Source organism: Aotus nancymaae, unplaced genomic scaffold (assembly GCF_030222135.1).
Source record: "Aotus nancymaae isolate 86718 unplaced genomic scaffold, 86718_ANA_hifiasm-v0.15.2.pri h1tg000028l, whole genome shotgun sequence".
Classification (NCBI taxonomy): domain Eukaryota; kingdom Metazoa; phylum Chordata; class Mammalia; order Primates; family Aotidae; genus Aotus; species Aotus nancymaae.
The window spans coordinates 318,336-343,663 of NW_026988441.1; the positions used below are offsets into that span (position 1 = coordinate 318,336).

The 25,328-nt window shown below is 51.5% G+C and overlaps 1 protein-coding gene and 1 long non-coding RNA gene across 2 annotated transcripts; both read left to right on the top strand.

Annotated features, from left to right (window-relative positions):
* The first annotated feature begins 248 nt into the window (after positions 1-248).
* Positions 249-17,319, top strand: LOC110568819 (uncharacterized). The gene is made up of 3 exons (XR_002478998.2): positions 249-345; positions 9,239-9,373; positions 17,074-17,319. It is a non-coding gene; the product is annotated as an uncharacterized LOC110568819 (long non-coding RNA).
* A 1,233-nt stretch (positions 17,320-18,552) lies between these two features.
* On the top strand, positions 18,553-23,776 carry SBK3 (SH3 domain binding kinase family member 3). The gene is made up of 4 exons (XM_064380661.1): positions 18,553-18,914; positions 19,443-19,593; positions 20,070-20,272; positions 22,741-23,776. Exons 1-4 carry the CDS (start codon positions 18,870-18,872, stop codon positions 23,416-23,418), a joined length of 1,077 nt encoding a protein of 358 aa, XP_064236731.1. The 5' UTR covers positions 18,553-18,869; the 3' UTR covers positions 23,419-23,776.
* The last annotated feature ends 1,552 nt before the right edge of the window (positions 23,777-25,328 follow it).

The following is a 25,328-nucleotide window of genomic DNA, read 5'->3' on the forward strand; positions in this document are numbered from 1 at the left end:
AAAGGAACAAGCCTCTTCCTGAAGTGCCGGTGAGGCCACAGCCAGCATGGAGGTGGGAACCTCTGTCCCACCACCACAATTCACTGAATCCCGTCACGGCCTGAAGGAGCTCAGAAGACGGCCTGGAGCTCCAGAGAGAACCCAGTCCAGCTAACACCTTGATTTCAGCCTGGCAAGACCCCCAGCAGAGTCCCCAGATGTGCAGTGCCAGACTCCTGACCCGCACAAACTGGGAGCAGATGAATGGGTGCTGTTTGAAGCAGCTGCGTTTGTGATCGTGTCTCCCAGCGTGGAGGATGAACGCAGTCTCCCCGTTTCATTTCCTTCCTGGCACGCACCATCAGCGTAAGTTGGTTTCATTATCTGTTTAATTCTCTCAAGTCTGTCCACCTGCGTTCAATTCCTGGGGCCGCTGCAGCAAACTGCCACAAACCATGTGTCTTAAAACCAGAAGGCTGAGTACAGTGGCTCACACCTGTAAACTCAGCACTTTGGGAGGCTTAGGCGGGCAGATCACTTGAGGTCAGGAGGTTGAGACCAACCTGGCCAACATGGTAAAACTTCATCTCTATTAAAAATACAGAAAAATTAGCCAGGTATGGTGGCGCAGCCTGTAATCCCAGCTACTCAGGAGACTGAGGCAGGAGAATCACTTGATCCTGGGAGGCGGAGGTTGCAGTGTGCTGAGATCCTGCCATTACACTCCAGCCTGGGCTACAAGAGCAAAACTTAGTCTCAAAAAAAGAAAAACAAGGGGCCGGGCGCGGTGGCTCAAGCCTGTAATCCCAGCACTTTGGGAGGCCGAGGCGGGTGGATCACGAGGTTGAGAGATCGAGACCACCTTGGTCAACATGGTGAAACCCCGTCTCTACCAAAAATACAAAAAATTAGCTGGGCATGGTGGCGCGTGCCTGTAGTCCCAGCTACTCAGGAGGCTGAGGCAGGAGAATTGCCTGAACCCAGGAGGTGGAGGTTGCAGTGAGCCGAGATCGCGCCATTGCACTCCAGCCTGGGTAACGAGAGCGAAACTCCGTCTCAAAAAAAAAAAAACAAAACAAAACAAAAGCAGGAACAACCACAGAAGTGTGCTGTCCCAGGGCTCTGGAGTCGGGGTCAAGGTGTCGGCAGGGACACACTCGGTCGGAAGCCTGTATGGGAGGGGTGTCCAAGCTTGTGGCTTTCCTGGGCCACACTAACGCTAACAATAACTGGTGAACTGGTGAATCAATAAATACAAAAATGCAAAAAGAAAAATCTCATAATGTTTTAAGAAAGTTCATGAATTTGTGTTGGGCCACATTCAAAGTTATCCTGGGCAGCATGTGGCCTGCGGGCTGCGGGTTAGACAGCCTTGCTGTAGGGGATGCTTCCTTGCCTCTCCCTAGCTTCTGGTGGTTGCCAGCAATCTGTTTGTTTGTTTTTTGAGACAGGGTCTAGCTCTGTCACCCAGGTTGCAGTGCAGCGGTGTGATCTTAGCTCACTGTAACCTCAACCTCCTGAGCTCAAGTGATCCTCCCATTTCAGTCTCCTGAGTAGCTGGGACTACAGGCAGGTAGGAAACAGGGGTCTCACTGTGTCGCCCAGGGTGTCACCAGCCAGTCTTGGCATGCTGTGGCCTGTGGCTGCACCATCTCAACCTCGGCCTTCATCGGCATTGGCATCCTCCCTATGTAGGAATTTGTGTCCAAATTTTCCCTGTGTATATAAACACCAGTCATATTGGAGTGAGCCTCCTCCTCTCCAGTATGGCTTCATCTTAACTAATCACATCAAAACAAGGCCAGATGCGGTGGCTCACGCCTGTAATCCCAGCACTTTGGGAGGCTGAGGCGGGCGGATCACCTGAGGTCCGGAGTTGGAGACCGGCCTGGCCAACATGGAGAAACTGTCTCTACTAAAAATATGTAAATAAATAAATGAACCAGAATTCAGCAATCAGTATTACTGGTATTTACTCAAATGAGTTGAAAACTGATCTCCACACAAAAACCCACATGTGAAAGTCTACAGCAACTTTATTCATAATTGCTAAAACTTGAAAGTAACTGACCGGGCGCGGTGGCTCACACCTGTAATCCCAGCACTTGGGGAGGCCGAGGCGGGCGGATCACCAGGTTAGGAGTTCAAGAGCAGCCTGGCCAATATGGTGAAACCCTGTCTCTACTAAAAATACAAAAATTAGCCGGGTGTGGTGGTGCATGCCTGTAGCACCAGCTACTGGGAAGGCTGAGACAGGAGAATCGCTTGAACCCAGGAGGTGGAGGTTGCAGTGAGCTGAGATTGCACCATTGCACTCCAGCCTGGGCGAGAGAGCAAGATAAAGAAGGAAAAGGAAGGAAAGAGAGAAAGAAAGAAAGGAAGGAAGGAAGGAAGAAAAGAGGGAGGGAGGGAGGGAAAGAAAGAAAGGAAGGAAGGAAGGAAAGAGGGAGGGAGGGAAAGAAAGAAAGAGAAAGAAAGAAAGAAAACCCTTCAATACATGAATGGATAAGCTGTGGTCCATCCACACTAAGGAATATTATTAAGCAATAAAAAGAAATGAGATGACAATGAAAAGTTTTACTGAAAAAAACAAAAACAAGTTACCAAGCCATAAAAGACATGCTGGAACATAAACGCATGTTTCTAAGTGAAAGAAGCTAATCTGAAGAGGCTGCTTACTGTTAAGATTCCAGCCATACGAGGTTCTGGAAAAGACAAAACTACAGAGACAGGAAAAAGATCAGGGGTTGGCAGGGGCTAGCCGGGAGAGAGGGATGAGGAGGCGGAGCCCAGGGGACGTTTAGGGCAGTGAGACTATGATATTCTGTCTGAAACTACAGCGTTGGGGATGGGTCATTATGAATGTACGACTTCATGAAGCAGGAGCGAGTCCGCATGTGCGCTGTGGCCTGTGGGTGATGACCGTGTGTCCCATGCACCACCCTGGTGGGGAGGCTGGTAGTGGGGGAGGCTGTGGGGGTGGGTCAGGGAGTATAGAAGAACTTGGTACCTTCTGGCCCCCGTCTTTTCTAAAAATACAAAAATTAGCCAGGCATGGTGACACGTGCAGGTAATCTCAGCTACTGGGGAGGCTGAGGCACGAGACTCACTTGAACCCAGGAAGTGGAGGTTGCAGTGAGCTGAGATTGCACCACTGCACTCCAACCTGGGTGACAGAGCAAAACCGTCCCAACACAAACAAAAAACAACAACTTTGTACCTTCTGATCAATATTGCTGTGAACCTAATACTGCTTTAAAAAATACTTTTTAAAAATTAATTTCTATTAATTAAAAAAAAAAAGAAGAAAACTCCCCACCCCAGTCAAGAAAAAGGTGCAGGTGATTATTACATGATGATTATTGAAAATGGTTCTTTTATACAGCAGTGGGTGTTAAATGTTAAAAATGGGCCTGATGTGGTAGCTCCCACCTGTAATCCCAGCACTTTGGGAGGCCAAGGCAGGAGTATCGCTTGAGCACTGGAGTTCAAGACCAGCCTGGGCAACACAGTGAGAGCCCACCCGTCTTTATATAAAAAAAAAAAAATTAGCCAAGCATGGTGGCATGTATGTGTAGTCCCAGCTACTCAGGAAGCTGAAGCAGAAAAATCACTTAAATCCGGGAAATCAGGGCTGCAGTGAGCTATGATTATGCACTGCACTCCAGGCTGGGTGACACCCTGAGATCCTGCTTCAAAAAGATAAATAACTAAAATTTAAAATGATCTGGGCATCCCACGGTCTGTGGTTGCAATGGTGCCTCATTCACTAAAATGCAGGTTCCACAAGGCCAATTTTTATTTATTTATTTATTTTTTTGAGATGGTTTCTCTGCATTGCCCAGGCTGGAGTGAAGTGGTGCAATCTCGTCTGAGTGCAGGGGCATGATCTCTGCTCACTGCAGCCTCTGACTCCTGGGCTCAAGTGATTCTCCTGCCTTGGCCTCTCAAGTAGCTGGAATTACAGGCACCAGCCACCATACCTGGCTATAGACCAAATATTTTTTAAATAGCATTATTGAAATATAATTCATATACCATAAAATTCACCATGTAAGGTGGACAACTCAATGGTTTCTGGTATAGTCCTAGAGTTGTACAACCATCAACACAACCATTTTTTTTAGACAGGGTCTTATTATGTCGCCCAGGCTGGAGTTCACTGGTAGGACTCGGCTCACTGCAACCTCTGCCTCCTGGGTTCAAGCGATTCTTTGGCCTCAGCTTCCTGAGTAGCTGGGATTACAGCTGTGCGCCACCACGCCTGGCTAATTTTTGTATTTTTAGTAGAGATGAGATTTGCCATGTTGGCCAGGCTGGTCTTGAACTCCTGAACTCAAGCAATCCACCCACCTTGGCCTCCCAAAGTGCTGGGATTACAGAAGTGAGCCACTGCGCCTGGCCTAACACAATTTAAAAATGTTTTTCATTACCCCCAAAAGAAACACTGCACTCCTTAGCCATAGCCCCCCAGTACACGCCTCCTGTCCCCCACGCCCTAGGCGGGCACGGATCTGCTTCCCATCTCTGCAGATCCGCCCAAGCGGGGGAGTCAGCTTCGCTTTGAGGTGTGTCCCAGATGCTGCAGCAATGCTTGGGTCCTGCGTGGTAGCAGGTAGGTGTCCAGTTGTTATTTATTTATTGTTACTTTTTATTTTATTTTATTCATTTATTTTATTTATTTTGAGACAGAGTCTCACTCTGTCACCCAGGCTGGAGTCTAGTGGTGCGATCCCAGCTCACTGCAACCTCTGCCTCCTGGGTTCAAGCGATTCTCCTGCCTCAGCCTCCCAAGTAGCTGGGATTACAGGAGAATGCCATCATGCCCGGCTAATTTTTGTATTTTAAGTAGGGACGGGGTTTCACCATGGTGGCCAGGCTGATCTGGAACTCCTGACCTCACGTGATCTGCCCACCTCGGCCTCCCAAAGTGCTGGAATGACTGGTGTGAGCCACCGAGCCCGGCCCTCAATTGTAATTTAATTAATCTTGTTTCAATTTGAATCCCAGTCACCACTGGCCTGGCCTGTCTTGCTACTGTTACTTGACTCATCCTCCAGGTCTCTGAACCCCTTCCTCCCCCACCCCCTTTCCCGCCAGGATGGCTCAGAGCCACTTTTAGGCCTCTCTTGGTCGCCTTTGTGAGAGGCATGCCTTGCTTCACAGCGGCTGCACCCTTGTTCACGGCACCTCCCGGGCACCTCTGGAGCAGGGACAGAGTCCATCTGTGGTCTCCCCATGCCTGGCCTCAGCTCAGGGCTGTGCATACAAAGTCCCCGGGAAATGTGTGCCGTGTTTGAATGGAAATAAGAGAAGTCCGCAACCTTGTCCTACGCCTGCCCCTGGCTCGCGGCCCGCAAACATCCACGAACAGCGGACAGGCCGAGGGTGCACGCTGCAGGGTCGATTGGCATCGGAGTCCCTCCGGCGGCTGATCTGCAGTGAGATGCCTGGCGGGAGGCTCCGTCTCTGTGAGTCTCGCTTTCCTCAATGATGAAGCTGAGCTAATAATAGGACCACCTCCCCGGGGCGCTGTGAGGATTAGCACTGGGGCTGGTAAGATGTTCAGTAAATGCTGGTGATAATTATGGTTAATCACAGGGGATTTTTGAACCAACCACGTTCCGCCATCCATCTGCCTCCTCATTCCGCACACATTTCCTGAGAAACAGAGAGAGAATCCAGTGTGCCCGGGCATTCCAAGGTCTTCCGTGTGCCTGGGCGTTGGGTGAGATGAACGGGTTGGGAAATAAGATGCCACAGGTGCAGCTCCAGAAGGGCTCGGAGGCCAGGCGGTGGGGTGTGGACGCTAACCCAAGGGCGATGGGGAGCCGTGGGAGGCTACTGAGGAGGAGAGGGCCTGAATCGGAACTGAGTGTTAGAAAGATGTCTAGTGCAGTGTGGTGGCTCACGCCTGCAATTCCAGCACTTTTGGGAGCTGAGGCAGGAGGACTGCTTGAGCCCAGGAATTTGAAACTAGCCTGGGCAACACAGTGAGACCCTATATCTATAGAAAATTTAAAAATTAGCTGGGCAGGACAGTGCACACCTGTAGTCCCAGCTACTCGGGAGGCTGAGGCAGGAGAATCACTTTAACATGGGAGGCGGAGGCTGCAGTGAGCCAAGACCACACTGGCCTCAGTGACAGAGTGAGACTCTGTCTCAAAAAAAAAAAAAAAAAATACACCTTTTACATATATATCGTTGATTCATTGTCATGAACTCACTACCAGCAGGAATACAGCTCTTGCCTCAACGAAGTTCATCTAACACATGGATTTTCTTTTCTTTTCTTTTCTTTCTTTTTGACACGGAGTTTCACTTTGTCATCCAGGCTGGAGTGCAGTGGTGTGATCTTGGCTCGCTGCAACCTTCACCTCCCGAGTTCCAGCAATCTCCCCACCTCAGCCTCCCGAGTAACTGGGATTACAGGCATGTGCCATGACTCCCAGCTAATTTTTGTATTTTTAGTAGAGACAGGGCTTCATCATGTTGGCCAGGCTGGTCTCGAACGCCTGACCTGAAGCAATCTCCCCACCTCGGCCTCCCAAAGTGCTGGGATTACAGGCATGTGCCATGACTCCCAGCTAATTTTTGTATTTTTAGTAGAGACAGGGTTTCATCATGTTGGCCAGGCTGGTCTCGAACGCCTGACCTGAAGCAATCTCCCCACCTCGGCCTCCCAAAGTGCTGGGATTACAGGCGTGAGCCCCTGCGCCAGGCCAGATTTTCTACGTGAGGCACTGAAGAACATTCCCAAGCAGAACATTCCCTGTTCAGCACTGTGCTTGGGAGCTGAAGTGTAGAATCACCAACGAAAAGCACAAACATGCCAGGTGTGGAGGCTCACACTTGTAATCCCAGCACTTTGAAAGGCTAAGGCGGGCAAATCACCTGAGGTTGGGAGTTCAAGACCAGCCTGACCAACATGGAGCAATTCCATCTCTACTAAAAAATATAAAATTAGCAGGGCGTGGTGGCACATGCCTGTAATCCCAGCTACTTAGGAGGCTGAGGCAGGAGAATTGTTTGAACCCGGAAGGTGGAAGTTGCAGTGAGCCTAAGTCGTGCCCTTGCACTCCAGCCTGGGACAAAAAGAGCGAAACTCCATCTCAAAAAAAAGCACAAACCTGCATAATCACCAACAGAAAACACAAAGACATGAAAATCGAGGCACCAACATGAAAGAAGATGCTTGTTTATAGGAGTGGCTGAAAGAAAGGGGCAGAGCATGGATTTCTTCAGCCTCGGCCGGGGATGTGTGGCGTGGCATCTCGGGTTCTTCACAGCTCTGGGTGCACCTGCGAGCGTGCTCTTCTGTTGTTCTTTTCCCCTTATTTTTTTGTTCTACACTGACACATAAAGACTGTATACAATTGGTGTGTACAACATGATTTTTCTGTTGTTTTTAAAGACAGGGCCCCACCATGTCGCCAGGCTGGAGTGTGGTGGTTTTTCACAAGCGCAACCTTAGCTCTTGAACTCCTGGCCTCAGGAATGTTCTTGCCTCAGCCTCCTAGACAGACATGACCTGACAGCCTCCTAGACTAGGCATGCCCCACTGTGTCTGGCTAACATGATGTTTACACACACACACACACACACACACACACACAGATTGTAAAACGGCTATATCAAGCTGTACAATTAACACATGCATTACCTCACATACTTTTTTTTGCAGTGAGAATTTTTAAAATCTACTCTCTTAGCAATTTTTGAGCATACAATACATTGTTATTAACTATAGCACTGTGATCATCATCATCATTTTGTTTTTTGAGGCAGGGTCTCACTCTGTTGCCCAGGCTGGAGTGCAATGATACGATCAGTATGATCATAGCTTACTGAAGCCTCCAGCTCTCAGGCTCCAGAGATCCTCCCACTTTAGCCTCAAGAACAGCTGAGACTACAGGTGCATGCCGCCACACCTGACTACTTTGTTAAAAATTTTTTGTAGGATAGGCACGGTGGCCCACACCTGTAATCCCAGAACTTTGGGAGGCTGAGGCGGGTGGATCATGAGGTCAGGAGATCGAGACCAGCCTGGCTAACATGGTGGAACTCATCTCTACTAAAAATACAAAAAATTGGCTGGGGGTGGTGGCACATGTCTATAATCCCAGCTACTCAGGAGGCTGAGGCAGGAGAATCTCTTGAACCCAGGAAGTGGAGGTTGCAGTGAGCCAAGATTGTGCCACTACACTCCAGCCTGGGCAACAGAGGGAGACTCTGTCTCGAAAATTAAAAAAAAAAAAAATCAGTTGTTTGGGCAGGACAGCTGATGCCTTTAATAATCCCAGCACTTTTGGAGGCAGAGCCAGGAAGATTGCTTGAGGCTAGGAGTTCAAGACCAACCTGGCCAACATGGCAAAACCCCATCTCTACTAAAAATACAAAAAAAAAAAAAAAAAAAAAAAATTAGCCTTGTGTGGTTGTGCGTCTGTAATTCCAGCTACTTTGAGGCTGAGGCACGAGAAGAACCCAGGAGAAAGAGATTGCAGTGAGCTGAGGTGGCACCACTGCACTCCAGCCTGGCCAACAGAGCGAGACTCTGCTTCAAATAAACAAAGAAACAAATAAAATAATAAATCAGAGCCAGCTGACACTGTCCTTTTCAATCTTAGAGTATATTGTATGCTGACAGCATGTCTCAGTTTGAAACAACCACATCTCTAATACCTTAGAGCCATGTGGTTTCTGTATTGGACCAGACAAATAAGTCTCTCCAGCTTTCTTCAGATTCTCCTTTTCTTTTTGAGATGGAGTCTCGCTCTGTCACCAGGCTGGAGTGCAGTGGTTCCATCTCGACTCACTGTAATCTCTGCCTCCTGGGTTCAAGCAATTCTCCTCCCTCAGCCTCCCTAGTAGCTGGGGTTACAGGCACCCGCCACTACACCCAGCTAATTTTGGTATTTTTAGTAGAGACAGGGTTTCACCATGTTGGCCTTGTGATCCACCTGCCTCAGCCTCCCAAAGTGCTGGGATTACAGGCGTGAGCCACTGAAACCGGCCCAGATTCTCAAAGGAAACTGTGAACTAAAAAAACAAAATAATACAAAACAAAACAAAAAACCCGATACAACCACCCTGGAGAGCGTGGTTGTATAAAATATATATATCTATATCTAAGAAAGCTGCACATTCTCCTGTCCTCTGACCCAGGAATTCCACTTTGGGGCCAATACCCCAGAGAAAACATGCCACTCAGCACAAGGCACCACATCTAACAATATTCTTTGCCCTGCTTTTTCCTAAGAGCACAATACTGGAGAAACCAGAAGGATGGATCCCTGGAAGACGGTATCTCCACGCACTGGAATATTAAACATCTTCGCAAAGGAAGTGACCTGAGCTGTGTGTAACAGTCCCTTGCACAGGCAGCGTGGAGCTGGTGAGGACAAAAACAAGCGGCAGAAGGTCGGGAGCACCACACTATTTATGCAACATTTAAAACCAGGCAAGCAATACTCTCCAGCAGTTGTGGATTCATACTCTGTAGCAAAAGTCTTTTGTAATAGAAGAACAAACACCTCATTGGACACAGTGGTTACTTTTGGAAGGGAACGGATTTGGAGAGGAGAGTACATGCGGAGTTTCTATTATATTGGGAGAATTAGACTTCTTCCTTTTTTTTTTTTTGAGACAGAGTCTCACTCTGTCACCCAGGCTGGAGTGCAGTGGCATGATCTCGGCTCACTATAACCTCCGCCTCCTGGGTTTAAGCAATTCTCCTGCCTCATCCTCCCCAGTAGCTGGGATTACAGGCATATGCCACCACACCTGGCTAATTTTTGTATTTTTAGTAGAGACGGGTTTTCACCATGTTGGCCAGGCTGGTCTCTAACTCCTGACCTCAGGTGATCCGCCCACGGTGGCCTCCCAAAGTCCTGGGATTACAGGCATGAGCCACTGCCACTATTTATACAACATTTAAAAACAAGCAAGGCAATGCTCTCTAGCAGTTACAGATTTATACTTTGTAGCAAAAGTCTTTTGTAATCAAAGAATAACAAACACCTCATTGGAGAAGTTGTTTACTTTTGGAAGGGAAAGGATTTGGAGAGGCAGTGCACACAGGGCTTCTATTACAGCTGGAGAATTATATTTCTTAAACAGAATGGTGGATACATGAACACTCATTATATTTTGGGGTGTGTATGTGTGTGTGCCTGAAATATTTCATTCCATGGAGAATCCCAGGAGGGTTTTGTGCTGCGTGTCAGCTGGTCAGAGATGATGATAAGAGTTAGCATGTGTGACCTGTCTGTTTCTTGGAAAATAATAGTTCCTATGTCATAGGTAGAACACAAGGATTAAGTGAGATTACTGTAAGGGAATCAAAAAACCCCGAACAGTGCCTGGCCCATAGTAACTGCCATGAGTATCTGTCAACAACAACAATAATTATTGTTCAGTATTCACTATGCTCGGTGCCATGGCTTGTGTTTTCATCCATTATTTTATTTAACAATATTTGTTCAGTGTATACAGGGTGCTAGAAAGAAAATAGCATCACTGTCTTAAAACAGGAGCAAAGGGCCGGGCGCGGTGGCTCACGCCTGTAATCCCAGCACTTTGGGAGGCCGAGGCGGGTGGATCACAAGGTCAAGAGATCGAGACCATCCTGGTCAACATGGTGAAACTCTGTCTCTACTAAAAATACAAAAAATTAGCTGGGCATGGTGGCGCGTGCCTGTAATCCCAGCTACTCAGGAGGCTGAGGCAGGAGAACTGCCTGAACCCAGGAGGCGGAGGTTGCAGTGAGCCGAGATTGCGCCATTGCACTCCAGCCTGGGTAACAAGAGCAAAACTCTGTCTCAGAAAAAAAACAAAACAAAACAAAACAAAAACAGGAGCAAAGTGCCGGGTGCAGTGGCTCACACCTGTAATCTCACCCAGCACATTGGGAGGTCAGGGCCAGAGGATAGCTTGAGGCCAGAAGTTTGAGACCAACCTGGACAACATAGTGAGATCCCATCTCTGCAAAAAATTTAAAAAGTAACCGGCGCAGTGGCATGCATCTGTGATCCCAGCTACTTAGAAGGCTGAGGTGGGAGGATCTCTTGAACCCAGGAAGTCAAGGCTGCAGTGAGCTGTGTGTGCGCCCCTGCACTCCAGTCTGGCTTACAGAGTGAGACCCTGTCTTAAAAACAAAATTAAAAAACAGGAGCGGGCCGGGCATGGTGGTTCACACCTGTAATCCCAGCACTTTGGGAGGCCAAGGTGGGTGGATCACTTGAGGTCAGGAGTTCGTGACCAGCCTGACCAACATGGGGAAACCCTGTCCCTCCTAAAAAACAAAAATTAGCTGGTCGTGATGGTAGAAGCTTGTAGTCCCAGCTACTCAGGAAGCTGAGGCAAGAGAACTGTTTGAACCCAGGTGGTGGAGGTTGCAGTGAGCCGAGATCGTGCCACTGCACTACAGCCTGGGCAACAAAGCAAGACTCCAAGTCAAAAAAAAAAAAAAAAAAAAAAAAAAAACTGGAGTGAAAGCAGCCTGCCTTTACTGCGAAGGTCATCCTTGACTGCATCAGGATGACTGCTGAAGCCTGAGGTTCTGGTCTGCTCATTATAACCTCACTCCCTCCAGGTGAAGCGAATCAGCTTAATGCCCCCTCTCTCCTCCTCTTTTTCTTTCTTCCTTTTGTGGCTGAAGGACGGGATGGGGTGGTGGGTGTGTTACGTCGTCAACCGAACAGTCTTTGAAGTGTAAATTAATTTTTAGGTATTCTTTCGGTATATATTTTATTAATTGAATTGACTTTAAAAATAATATATGTAAGTGGCCAGGTGCGGTGGCTCACGCCTGTAATCCCAGCACTTTGGGAGGCCGAGGCGGGTGGATCATCTGAGGTCAGGAGTTCAAAAACAGCCTGGCCAACGTGGTGAAACCCTGTCTCTACTAAAAATACAAAAATTAGCTGGGCCTGGTGTTGGGCGCCTGTAGTCCCAGCTACTTGGGAAGCTGAGGCAGGAGAATCGCTTGAACGCAGGAGACAGAGGTTTCAGTGAGCTGAGTTCGTGCCACTGCACTCCCGCCTGGGGAACAGAGCAAGATCCATCTCAAAAAAAAAAAAAAAAAATATATATATATATATATATATACACACACACACACACACACATATACACACACATATATAAAAGTATATATATTATACATGAGATATATACTACATATATCACAATATAAATATAGAATAGTACATATAATATCTAAAATAATTGTCTTAAATATATTATTATCGTGTGCATTATGTTCTGCATTATAAATATTACTCTTTTATCAGCAATGCTGTGGGTAGGAGCTGGGGATGACCTTTTAATACAAGAGAAAACTGAGGCACAGAGGCATGCCGGGAATTCAAGACCAGCCTCAATTCCAACATAATAAGAGAGCTGAGGCAGCACGCCGAGACCCCTTCTCTACAAAATAATCACAGGCATGACAAAAACACATGAAACACAAGCCACGGCAGAGTGCAGTATGAGTGTTGACAATATCATTATTGTTGTTGTTAACACACTTAACTTGTTGGTGTGCCCTCATTTGGCCAGGAGGGGACAAAGGCAGGAAACGGTCACAAAAAGTCCCCAGACCTCAAGGAGCCCTCAGAGGCTGGTGGGCGGGCGGGAGGGGAGGAGAGAGGCACGGCGCCCAGCTCTAATGAGGGATGTGTGTGTGCCCTGGGGCAGGACTGCAGCCTCCCCCACCACACCTGCGTGCCGAGGTCACTCCGGGTGACCCCACAGAGTGGCGTTACTAAATGGGGAGGTGCAAAGCTCCCTGGATCACCAGCGAGCCTCTGGGGGAGGGCTTGGAGGGCTGGAGCCCCGGAGGCCCGCAGTGTCCCCTCTCACTCTCCTCCCAGGGGACCCAGGTGGCCGGCTCTGCTGCCTGACCTTTCGGCTCTGGAGGAGCAGATGCATGTGTCCCGTTGGCGCACAGCCAGCCCGGGTCTCCAGTGGAGGAGCTGGTGGAGCTGGGTGCCTGAGGTCAGCCTTATGGAGTGGCACAGGCAGAGGGCACAGAGGAGCCTGCAGTCCCCGACCTCAAGGCATCTCAGCTCTGCCTCTCGCTGGCTGTGGCTCCGGGGCCCATGACTCTGTCATGCCCACTGTCCCCATCAGGAAACTGGAAACCATCATTCTACCCGCCCAGGCTTTGTTGGGAGGACTCCACAAAGTCTTAGGTGAAAAAGAGAACGAGAGAGAGAGGGAGGGAGAGAGAGAGAGAGAGAGAATGACCAGGGCCTGGCTGCAAGTAAGCACCAAGTGTTACTATATTACTGTATCATCATCACTGTATTATTTTATTCTATTTTAAAATTTCAAATAACACATACTCACAGGAAAAATTCAAATAGTGCAAAAGGCACAGTGATAAAAAGTTCCCTGAAAGTCATACAGGGCATTGACGTTGATTCCTGACTCATAAAGCAAATAAAGCCCTTTTCTTTTCTTTTCTTTTCTTTTCTTCTTTTCTTTTCTTTTCTTTTCTTTTCTTTTCTATTTTTTGACAGAGTCTTGCTCCATTGCCCAGGTTGGAGTGCAGTGGTGCAATCTCAGCTCACCACAACTTCTGCCTCCCAGGTTCAAGTGATTCTCCTGCCTCAGCCTCCCAAGTAGCTGAGACTACAGGCACTGGCCGCCACACCCAGCTAATTGTTTTATTTTATTAATTTTTTTAAAGACGAGGTTTCACCATGTTGCTCAGGCTGGTCTTGAACTCTCAACCTCAGGTGATCCACCTGCCTTGGCCTCCAAAGTGCTTGGATTACAGGCATGAGCCACCATGCCTGGCCTTAAAAGTTTTATTTTTGATTTCTTTATTCTTTTTTTCTTTTTTTTTTGGGACAGACTCACACTGTCGCCCAGGCTGGAGTGCAGTGGCGTGATCTCAGCTCATTGCAACCTCCACTTCCTGATTTGAAGTGATTTTCTTGCCTCAGCCTTCTGAGTAGCTGGGATTACAGGTGCCCACTACCAAGCCCAGCTGATTTTTGTATTTTTAGTAGAGATGGGGTTTCACCATGTTGGTCAGGCTGGTCTCGAACTCCTGACCTCGTGATCCATCCACCTCGGCCTCCCAAAGTGCTGGGATTACAGGTGTGAGCCACTGTGCCTGGCCTTAATTTTTGTATTTTTAGGAGAGATGGGATTTCACTTTGTTGGTCAGGCTGGTCTCAAACTCCTGACCTCAGGTGATCTGCCTGCCTCAGCCTCCCAAAGCGCTGGGATTACAGGCCTGAGCCACCGCGCCCGGCCTGGAATTTTTGTTTTGTTTTGTTTTGTTTTTGAAACAGAATCTCGCTCTGTCGCCAGGCTGGAGTGCAGTGGCATGATCTTGGCTGACTGCAACCTCCGCCTCCCAGGTTCAAGTCATTCTCCTGCTTCAGCCTCCCAAGTAGTTGGGACTACAGGCACCTGCCACCTACAGTGGCTGGCTAATATTTGCATTTGTAGTACAGACGGGCTTTCACCATGTTGGCCAGGATGGTCTTGATATCTTGACCTTATAATCTGCCCACCTCAGCCTCCCAAAGTGCTGGGAATACAGGCGTGAGCCACTGTGCTTGGTCTGGCATTTAAAATAAATAAATAAATAAATGTGAGAAATTGAAGACAGACTTGTTATTATCTGATTTCGAGAACTCTGGGGCTGGGTACCATGGCTCACACCTGTAGTCTCAGCACTTCGGTAGACCGAAATAGGAGGATCACTTGAGCTCAGGAGTTTGAGACCAGCCTGGGCAACACAGCAAAACTCCATGTTAAACTTTTTATTTTTTATTTTATTTTATTTTTTTGGGACAGTCTCTCTCTCTCGTCCAGGTTGGGGTGCAGTGGCGCCATCTTGGCTCACCGCAACCTCCGCCTCCCAGGTTCAAGCAATTCTCTTGCCTCAGCCTCCTGAGTAGCTGGGATTACAGGCACGTGCCACCACATCCAGCTAATTTTTTTTTGGTTTTTGTTTTTGTTTTTGAGACGGAGTTTCGCTCTTGTTACCCAGGCTGGAGTGCAATGGCGCGATCTCGGCTCACCGCAACCTCCGCCTCCTGGGTTCAGGCAATTCTCCTGCCTCAGCCTCCTGAGTAGCTGGGATTACAGGCATGCGCCACCATGCCCAGCTAATTTTTTGTATTTTTACTAGAGACGGGGTTTCACCATGTTGACCAGGATGGTCTCGATCTCTTGACCTCATGATCCACCCGCCTCGGCCTCCCAAAGTGCTGGGATTACAGGCTTGAGCCACCGCGCCCGGCCCCTAATTTTTGTATTTTTAGTAGAGACGGGGTTTCAACATCTTGGCCAGGCTGGTCTTGAACTCCTGACCTCCTGATCCACCCACTTCGGCCTCCCAAAGTGCTGGGATTACAGGCGTGAGCCACCGCGCCTGGCCTCTGATTTTTGTATTTTTAGTAGAGATGGGGTTTCACCATTTGGCCAGGCTGGTCTCACACTCCCTAATTCAGGCAATCCACCCACCTTGCCTCCCAAAGGGCTGGAATTACAGGCATGAGCCACGGTGCCTGGCCTTATCATAATTTTTTTTTTTTTAAGTCATTAAGTATGACAATTTTACTGTAGTTGAGCTGGAAATTTTCCTTACTTTTATAGACAGGTACACCCAAGTGGTTGGGCACCATTTATCATGATGCCTGTCGTTTTGCTGATAATTTGTAGCATTTTATGAAGGAAAATTTCTGGCATAACCAAAAACAGAGGAATAAAATGAGTTCCTTCCTTCTCACTGTCTCACCCCCGACACACAGACACACACACACACACACTACACACACACCCTGCACACACACACCCTATACACTCACACACCCTACACACACACCCTATACACTCACACACCCTACACACACACCCTATACACTCACACACCCTACATACACACCCTACATGCACACACGACCCCTACACACACAACCCCTACACACACACCCGACACACACACCCTATACACTCACACACCCTATGTACTCACACACCCTACACACACACAACCCCTACACACACGACCCCTACACACACAACCCCTACACACACACCCTACACACACACCCTATACACTCACACACCCTACACACTCACACACCCTACACACACACCCTACACACACCCCCTACACACACACCCTACATACACACAACCCCTACACACACACACCCTACACATACCCTACACACACACCCTATACACTCACACACCCTACACACACACCCTATACACACACACCCTACACACACACCCTATACACACACACCCTACACACACACACCCTACACACACACCCTACACACACACACCCTACACACACACCCTATACACTCACACACCCTACACACACACCCTACACACACACTATACACTCACACACCCTACACACACAACCCCTACACACACCCCCTACACACACACCCTACACACTCACACACCCTACACACACACCCTATACACACACACACCCTACACACACACCCTACACACACCCCTGACACACACCCTACACACTCATACACCCTACACACACACAACCCCTACACACACAACCCCTACACACACACCCTACACACACACCCTACACACTCACACACCCTACACACACACCCTATACACACACACACCCTACACACACACCCTACACACACCCTATACACACACACCCTACACACACACACCCTACACACACACCCTATACACACACACTCTACACACACACCCTACACACTATACACTCACACACCCTACACACACAACCCCTACACACACCCCCTACACACACCCCCTACACACTCACACACCCTACACACACCCTACACACACACCCTACACACACACACACACACACACACACATTTTCTTTTCTTTTGCCAGATTATTTTAAAGCAAACACACCGGACAGCTCAGCATGTCCACCTCCAAAAGACTTTGGTAGCTGTAAAATCATTTACTTTAAACTGATTTGTATGCCCCTCCAACAAAGAAATACAGATCAAGAAATCATGGTCAAATAGTCACATCTGTGGAGTCCAGACAATGGGTGTGCATGACAGAGCTTTTTCTACTTCTCTGTAGGTCTGTCACTTTTCCCAGTGCAACCTCACAACAGTCAAACAGCGAAGGAAGTTCTGCCTCTGCCCCCCTTGGGCCCCATCCAGGTCCCCAGCGGCCAGCGCCACAGCCGGTTTCCTGCGGATCCTTCCAGAGCCTCCGCGTCGCTGCCGTTGCTGTCTTTATTAATAGCAGGGCTGTAGCAGTAGTGGAAACACGAGTGGGGCAGGCGGCAGGCCTCTGAGTCACACAGGCCTGGCCCGGGGCCCGCTCCCCTTCTGACCTTGGCTAACACTGTCACTTCTCGGAACCTCAGTTTCCTGCTCCGTAAACTGGGGATAAATACTGAGCCTTTGGGCAGCTGGGAGGATCCATTGCAAAGCCCTGCACAAGGCTAGGCGCAGAGCAGGTGCTGAGGACATGGCAGCACCCGGGACCTGGATGCATCCCACAGCTACTGCAGCTCCTGGATCTGAGGGAGGAGGGGCTGGGGCCTGGACTCCTGGGTCTGAGGGAGGAGGGGCTGGGGCCTGGACTCCTGGGTCTGAGGGAGGAGGGGCTGGGGGCCTGGACTCCTGGGTCTGAGGGAGGAGGGGCTGGGGGCCTGGACTCCTGGGTCTGAGGGAGGAGGAGCTGGGCCTGGACTCCTGGGTCTGAGGGAGGAGGAGCTGGGCCTGGACTCCTGGGTCTGAGGGAGGAGGAGCTGGGCCTGGACTCCTGGGTCTGAGGGAGGAGGAGCTGGGCCTGGACTCCTGGGTGTGAAGGAGGAGGTGCTGAGGCCAGGACTCCTGGTGTGAAGGAGGAGGGCTTTGGGAACTGTTGCCTGGTCCCTGGACACCAGCACTCCTGGCCTCTGGGGTAAGACCGAGGTGCTCAGCTCTGGGCCCGTCATCCCAGCTCAGGTGTGTGGAGGGGTCTGGCCCACCCTCTCCTCTGCCCTCCGGCCTGGATCTTGTTGGGGGTTCACAATATGTTTTGTCCCCTCTGTCCTGGGACCAGAGCCCAGAGTCCAAGCCGGTCTAAGTTTGGAAGGGAGAGGGAGGGGGCAGTGGTGAGAGGGGGTGAGGGAGGGGTGTGGGGGGACAGGATGTCTCTGTCTCTGAGCTGTCACACACACCCCTGTCCCAGGCCCAGAGAAAGGGAGGGACAAAGGCTTTGAGAGAGAGTCGGGAACAAAGAGGCGGAGAGAGACACAGAGACACTGGGGCGAGCGGGTGGAGATGCCCAGAGGGGCCGGAGAGACGGGACCCAGACAGACATAGAGAGGGGGGCAGGTGGGGAGCAGAGCGTGGGAACACCCCCAGAGTTGGTGACAGAAGAGTGGGGACAGTGTGGGGACAGGGGAGAGGGGCCAGTGACCCACAGAGACAGGGCAGGGAGAAGGAGTCCCACCCCAGAGACCCAAAGGCAAGACAGAGACAGGGAGTGGGGGGAGAGAGAGACGACGGGGAGGGAAGGAGGCAGAGACACACAGAGAGAGATGAGAGACAGGGGGCAGGAGAGAGGCTGAGAGAGAGGCGCTGGTGCAGAAGGAAGGAGAGCCTGAGGCTGGCTGAAGAGAGGGCAGAGAGGGCGGGGCAGCAGGGCTATCACCTGGGCAGCAGCGAGGGATCCTCCCAGAGCGTGGCAGGAGGGTGCACAGAGGCAGAGACACTCCTCCAGCTAGACAGGCCCGGACAGACAGGGGGGCTGAGGCCGACCTTTCAGCCCCTGGCGCTGCGCAGCGAGAACCTGTGGGGCTCAGGGGGCTGGTTGCTCTCTGGGGAACCCTGACCTGGGGGGGCCTGCCCAAGGGCCACCCCACCCTAGGCAGCCCTGACATGGAGCGCAGGGCCTCCGAGACCCCTGAGGATGGGGACCCAGAGGTGAGAGATGGGGAAGAGGGAGGAAGACAGATGGAGAAGAGGAGGAGAGAGAGGCAGGAGGCCACACGGGGAGAGAGAGGAAATGCAGAGAACAGGGAAACACAGACCCAGAAACCCAGAGCCAGGGAGAGAGGATGACAGAGACCCAAGGACGCAGCGAGGCCCCCAGAGAAACGGACTCGGAAACACAGGGCAGCACGTGCGGGGGAGAGGATGGCGGGGAGAGGTCGGGTGGGCGGGGGGCGGGGTGGGCTGAGGATGCAGCCACACTCGGGGCTGGGGGCTCCTGGCCCGCTCCCACAGCGGGGGGCAGGCGGGGCCTCTGAGACAATGACCCCCAACCTCACCAGGACACAGAAACAGGTGGCCTGAGCCCGGGTGAGTCACTGTGACTCATCCTCCTCTCTGGGGACAGTGACCCCTGTCCCCTGCCCCCACCCCCCATCCCGGGCTGGGCTCGACCTCCTCCCCCGCCACTCTCAGGAGACCCCAGCCTCGCCCCCGCCTCACCCTGCCCATCTCCCATAGGAGGACACAGCCACAGCCCTCCAGCGGCTGGTGGAGCTGACGGCCAGCAGGGTGACCCCGGTGAGGAGCCTCCGGGACCAGTACCACCTCATCCGGAAGCTGGGCTCCGGCTCCTACGGCCGTGTGCTCCTCGCCCAGCCTCACCAGGGGGGTGAGTTCGGCCACCCAAGGGCAGCTTCCCCCACTGCCCCACAATAAGTGTTCTCGGAAGCCACTCCCACAGGGAGCATTCCCAGGAGGAGCTGACGGGGGGACCCTTCTCGATGGGGACCTTCTGAAAGTTACAAGCTCTGTGATCTTCTGAGAAACACAGGCCCCCCAGAGAGGGTGGGGGGCTGCCTACGGTCCCACGGCAAGACAGGCAGGCAACCCAGGTTGGAATCCAAGTCACCACCATGTCTCTTACTGGATGCAAGGGGAAGCTGAGGCCTGGAGAGGGTGAGGCCGCTGTGCCAACCCACGCTGCAGTCCGAAGCAGAGCAGGAAGCGTCTCCCACCCACACCTCACAGGGGAGGAACCCATGCTGCCCATGAGAAGGGCGAGGCTCAGCGAGGTTACACGCTGGCTCAGGTCCCACCGCAGGACCAGAGCCGCCTGAGCGTCCCTTCTGCCCGTCTTCCCGGCAGGCCCGGCTGTGGCTCTGAAGCTCCTGCGTCGGGACTCGGTCCTGAGAAGCACCTTCCTGAGGGAGTTCTGTGTGGGCCGCTGCGTCTCCACACACCCAGGCCTGCTGCAGACCCTGGCGGGACCCCTGCAGACCCCCCGCTATTTTGCCTTCGCCCAGGAGTATGCACCCTGTGGGGATCTCAGCGGGATGCTGCAGGAAAGGGTGAGGTCACAAGGGACAAAGGTTGGGAGCACTTATCCCAACTTATCCAACTCTGACCCCCAGATCAGGGCCTGCCCAACCTGGCTCCACCCTGACCCCCCAAATGACCTCCCCCTTTGTAATTCTCAACGAGGTTTCCTGTCCGACCTCAACCCTGATCCAACCAATCACCCAAACACAAGCGTGGGAGGGCAGTGAGCTGGGGTGGGGCTGAGGATAACTGAGGTCAGTGGCGTGGCTGGGGATGGAGACACGTTGGGATTTCAGTTAACACTAGGGATAGGGGCATGGGCATGGGTGGAGGTGGGTGGGTTGAGCTTAGGGTTGATTATAGATTGATCATGGCTATGGAGAAAAGCATGAACAGGGTTGCAGAGGGAAGCAGAGATGGCCGAGGATGCGTATATATAGACTGAGTTGGAGATGGGCTTGAAAGACGACCAGGTCAGGACAGGTCCCAAGAGTTTCTAGAGCCTCTTCAGTTTGGAGATTTGGGGTAAAGATCATTTTAGGAATAGATTTTGGATTTGAGATAAAGCTGGGGATAAATGGAAGGAACAAAAGAAGGAAGGGGACAAGGAAGGTTTATGTGGATGAATGAATGGAAGGATGGAAGGATTGGTGGTTGGATGGATGGGTGAATGGAAGGAAGGATTGGTGGGTGGATGGATGGATGGATGGATGGATGGATGGATGGTTTGGTGGGTGGGTAAGTGGATGGATAGATAAGTGGATGGGTGGGTGGGTGGATGGATGGATGAAAGGTTTGGTGGGTGAGTGGACGGATGAATGAGTGGATGGGTGGGTGGGTGGGTGGATGGGTGAATAGATGAGTGGAAAGAAGGATTGGTAGATAATAGGTTGGTGAATGGAAGGATGGATGGATGGATGGATGGATGGATGGAAGGATTGGTGGTTGGATGGATGGGTGAATGGAAGGAAGGATTGGTGGATGGGTGGATGGATAGATGGATGGATGGATGGATGGATGGATGGACGGATGGATGGAAGGTTTGGTGGGTGGGTAAGTGGATGGATAAATAAGTGGATGGGTGGGTGGGTGGATGGATGGATGAGGTTTAGTGGGTGAGTGGATAGATGAATGAGTGGATGGATGGGTGAATGGAAGGAAGGATTGGATGGATGGATGGATGGATGGATGGATGGATGGATGGAAGGATTGGTGGTTGGATGGATGGGTGAATGGAAAGAAGGATTGGTGGATGGATGGATGGTTTGGTGGGTGAGTGGATGGATGAATGAGTGGTTGGGTGGGTGGATGGATGGGTGAATAGATGAGTGGAAAGAAGGATTGGTAGATGGATGGGTTGGTGGATGGATGGATGGATGGATGGATGGATGGATTGGTGGTTGGATGGATGGGTGAATGGATGGAAGCATTGGTGGATGGATGGATGGATGGATGGATGGATGGATGGATGGATGGATGGATTGGTGGTTGGATGGATGGGTGAATGGATGGAAGGATTGGTAGATGGATGGATGGATGGATGGATGGACGGATGGATGGAAGGTTTGGTGGGTGGGTAAGTGGATGGATAGATAAGTGGATGGGTGGGTAGGTAGATGGATGGATGAAAGGTTTGGTGGGTGAGTGGATAGATGAATGAGTGGATGAGTGGGTGGGTGGATGGAAGGATTGGTAGATGGATGAGTGGATGATGAATGGAAGGGTGAGAGGAAGCAAGGGAGGATGAATATATGGATGTTGGATAATAATTGAAAAACTTACTAGATTGCTGACTGGTTGGTGGAATGAATGTTGAATGGACACATTTTTGAATACCATCAGGATGGATGGCTTCATGGATGGATTGCTGCCTGGCCAGCTGGATGGCTAGATGGATAGATAATTGATTAAATGAACTGGGAGATTTTAGAACAGACTCTGAGTTAGAGATGGGGTCTAGACTAGTATAAGACTAAGATTTGGGTTAAGAATGAAATTTGAGTTCTGACTGGAGAAGATCCAGATGGTCAGTTTACAAAAGATGTATAAGAAATGTTCCTAGTGGCCTGAGTATTCGAGTTAGGAGAATCTTTGAAAGAAGCTAAAAGAAGGAGCTCTGGTAATAACTGGGGTTCCAGTGGGGAAAACTGGGAGACCGGCTGGGAGTTGGTCTCCGGGAGTGCAGCTATGGCTGCAGGTTGAGGTTGAGAAGGATGGAGAGAGAGTCTCTGGGGGCATGCGGTGGGGACACTGGAGGTAGCCACTAGTCTTGGGTTCTAGATTGTCAAACCCCAAGGAGTTAGGAGTCTAGAACCTCTTTCAAGAGTGGTTAAGAAGAAGAAACCAGCTGGTGCTGTGGCTCATGCCTGTAAACCCAGCACTTTGGGAGGTCAAGGCAGGAGGATCACTTGAGGCCAGGAGTTTGAGACCAGCCCAGACAACATACAGAGGACAGAAGCAAGACACTCTGACCTTCCTCCTGTCTTCTTGACTGCAGGGCCTCCCAGAGCTGCTGGTGAAGCGGGTGGTGGCCCAGCTGGCAGGAGCTCTGGACTTCCTCCACAGCCGGGGGCTGGTCCATGCAGACGTCAAGCCGGACAACGTGATGGTCTTCGACCCGGTCTGCAGCCGTGTGGCCCTGGGGGACCTGGGTCTGACCCGGCCAGAGGGCAGCCCGACCCCTGCCCCACCAGCACCTCTGCCCACAGCACCACCCGAGCTCTGCCTCCTGCTACCACCCGACACCCTGCCTCTGCGGCCAGCTGTGGACTCCTGGGGCCTGGGGGTGCTTCTCTTCTGTGCTGCCACTGCCTGTTTCCCTTGGGACGTGGCGCTGGCCCCCGACCCTGAGTTCGAGGCCTTCGCTGGCTGGGTAACCACCAGGCCTCAGCCACTTCAGCCACCACCACCCTGGGACCAGTTTGCGCCCCCAGCCCTGGCCTTGCTCCAGGGGCTTCTGGACCTGGATCCTGAGACGAGGATTTCCCCACTGGCTGTCCTGGACTTCTTGGGGGACGACTGGGGGTTGCAGGGGAACAGAGAGGCACCTGGGGTTTTAGGGAGTGTGTCCTATGAGGATGGGGAGGAGGGAGGCTCAAGCCTGGAGGAGTGGACAGATGAGGACGATAATGACAAAAGTGGCGGGAGAACGGGGACAGATGGGGGAGCTCCCTGACCAGGTGACAGGGACAGGTGGCGAGAGCCTGGGCCAAAGGCCCTTCCCCCAGCCCCTGGGGCCACCTGCATGGAGAGACAGCTGCAGCTGGGAGGACAGAGAGGAACACGCTGCACTCTTCCTGTGGGACACCGGGCTTGGCTGCATCACGCCTCTTCCAACTGGGGACCCAGGAGTCCAGCTCCTGCTCCTCCTCTCTCAGACCCACGGTCCAGGCTCCCAGCCCTCCCCCTCGAGAACACCTCCTTTTCCTTCTGTCCTGAGTGTGTCTTCTTGAAGGAAGAAGGCGCTGGTCCCCCTGCCACCACCCTCCCCTGCCTTGTGTGTTTCTGTATTCACAGGACATGCTGAATGGGCATCGTGGGGTTCTTTTTCTTTTTCTTTTCTTTTTTTCTTTCTTTACTTCTTCTTTCTGAGAAGGAGTCTCACTCTGTCACCCAGACTGGAGTGCAGTGGTGTGATCTCGGCTCACTGCAACCTCCGCCTCCCAGGTTCAAGTGATTCACATGCCTCAGCCTCCTGAGTAGCTGGGACTACATGTGCACCACCACACCTGGCTAATTTTTATATTTTTAGTAGAGATGGGGGGTCTTACTATGTTGGCCAGGGTGGTCTCAAACTCCTGACTTTAGGTAATCTGCCCGCCTTGGTCTCCCAAAGTGCTGGGATTACAGGCATGAGCCACTGCACCCAGCTAATTTTGTATTTTTAGTAGAGATGGGGTTTCACCATGTTGGCCAGGCTGGTCTTGAGATCCTTACCTCAAATGATATGCCTGCCTCGGCCTCCCAAAGTGCTGGGATAGCAGATGTGAGCCACCGCACCGGGCCATCATGGAGTTCTGATGGGATCACTCCTCTCCTCTAAAACCTTCGGTGGCTCCCGCTGTCCACGTCACCAGATCTGAACTTTAGGATCCGACACCATGTAAACCTCACCCTCTATCCCTGTCACTTCTCTGGGTGATGTCATGGGGGTCACTCATCTGCTCTGGACCTAAATCTACACATGCACACATGAGTGCACACACACACGTACACACACGCACACACACACGCACACACACACATACACTCACACACACAGGCACCCACATACACGCACACATACATGCACACACACATACTCACATACATGCACACACACACAGGCACCCACATACACACACACGCACCCACATACACGCACACACGCACCCACATACACGCACCGCACGCACATATACACGCACATACATGCACACGCACCCACATACGCACACACACAGGCACCCACATACACGCACACGCACCCACATACACGCACACACACACACGCACACACATACACACACTGCACGCACATATACACGCACACACAAGCACAAGCACCCACAGACGCACACACAGCTGCTGGCAGACACTGGCACACTGTGTGCCCTCCCCCGAGTCCTGTGGCTCCAGGAAGTGCCCCGTGCCCCAAGCCCTCTCTGGCCTCCTGGGAACTTGTATGGGAGCGATCCGTGTCTCTTTCTGTCTCCCTTCTCTGACTGTCCAGGCTGGACCTGGTCTTTTCCACATTTACATCATTCCGGGTTCTGCTCCCACAGAGCACCACGGGTTGTGATTGCCCCAGCTCCATCCGCCTTTCTCAGACCCGTCAATCCTAAGAGCCAGGCCTGGTGCCAACGGGTCTCCTATCTCACCAGGGCCGGTCTGTGTCCCTCTCAGTCCCATGCCACCTCCCAGACCAGACACGGGGCCCGGCTTGTGGAGGTTCATGCCTGCGAGACAGGGACGAATTAGATCCAAATTCACGTCCCCGGCACCCAGCAGAGGGTCAGGAACTGGAGACTGTGTTTGCTATACAGGAATTTATGCTTCTAGACTGAAAAGTGAGCTCATGACATGTGACATGGCGTCCTGGGCTCG

Bases quoted from the DNA above. Each gene is read 5' to 3' on its own strand.
- SBK3 (XM_064380661.1), top strand. From the start codon at position 18,870: ATGGAGCGCAGGGCCTCCGAGACCCCTGAGGATGGGGACCCAGAG. The intron at 18,915-19,442 runs GTGAGAGATGGG...CATCTCCCATAG, and splicing joins CTGAGGATGGGGACCCAGAG to GAGGACACAGCCACAGCCCT. The intron at 19,594-20,069 runs GTGAGTTCGGCC...TCTTCCCGGCAG, and splicing joins CGCCCAGCCTCACCAGGGGG to GCCCGGCTGTGGCTCTGAAG.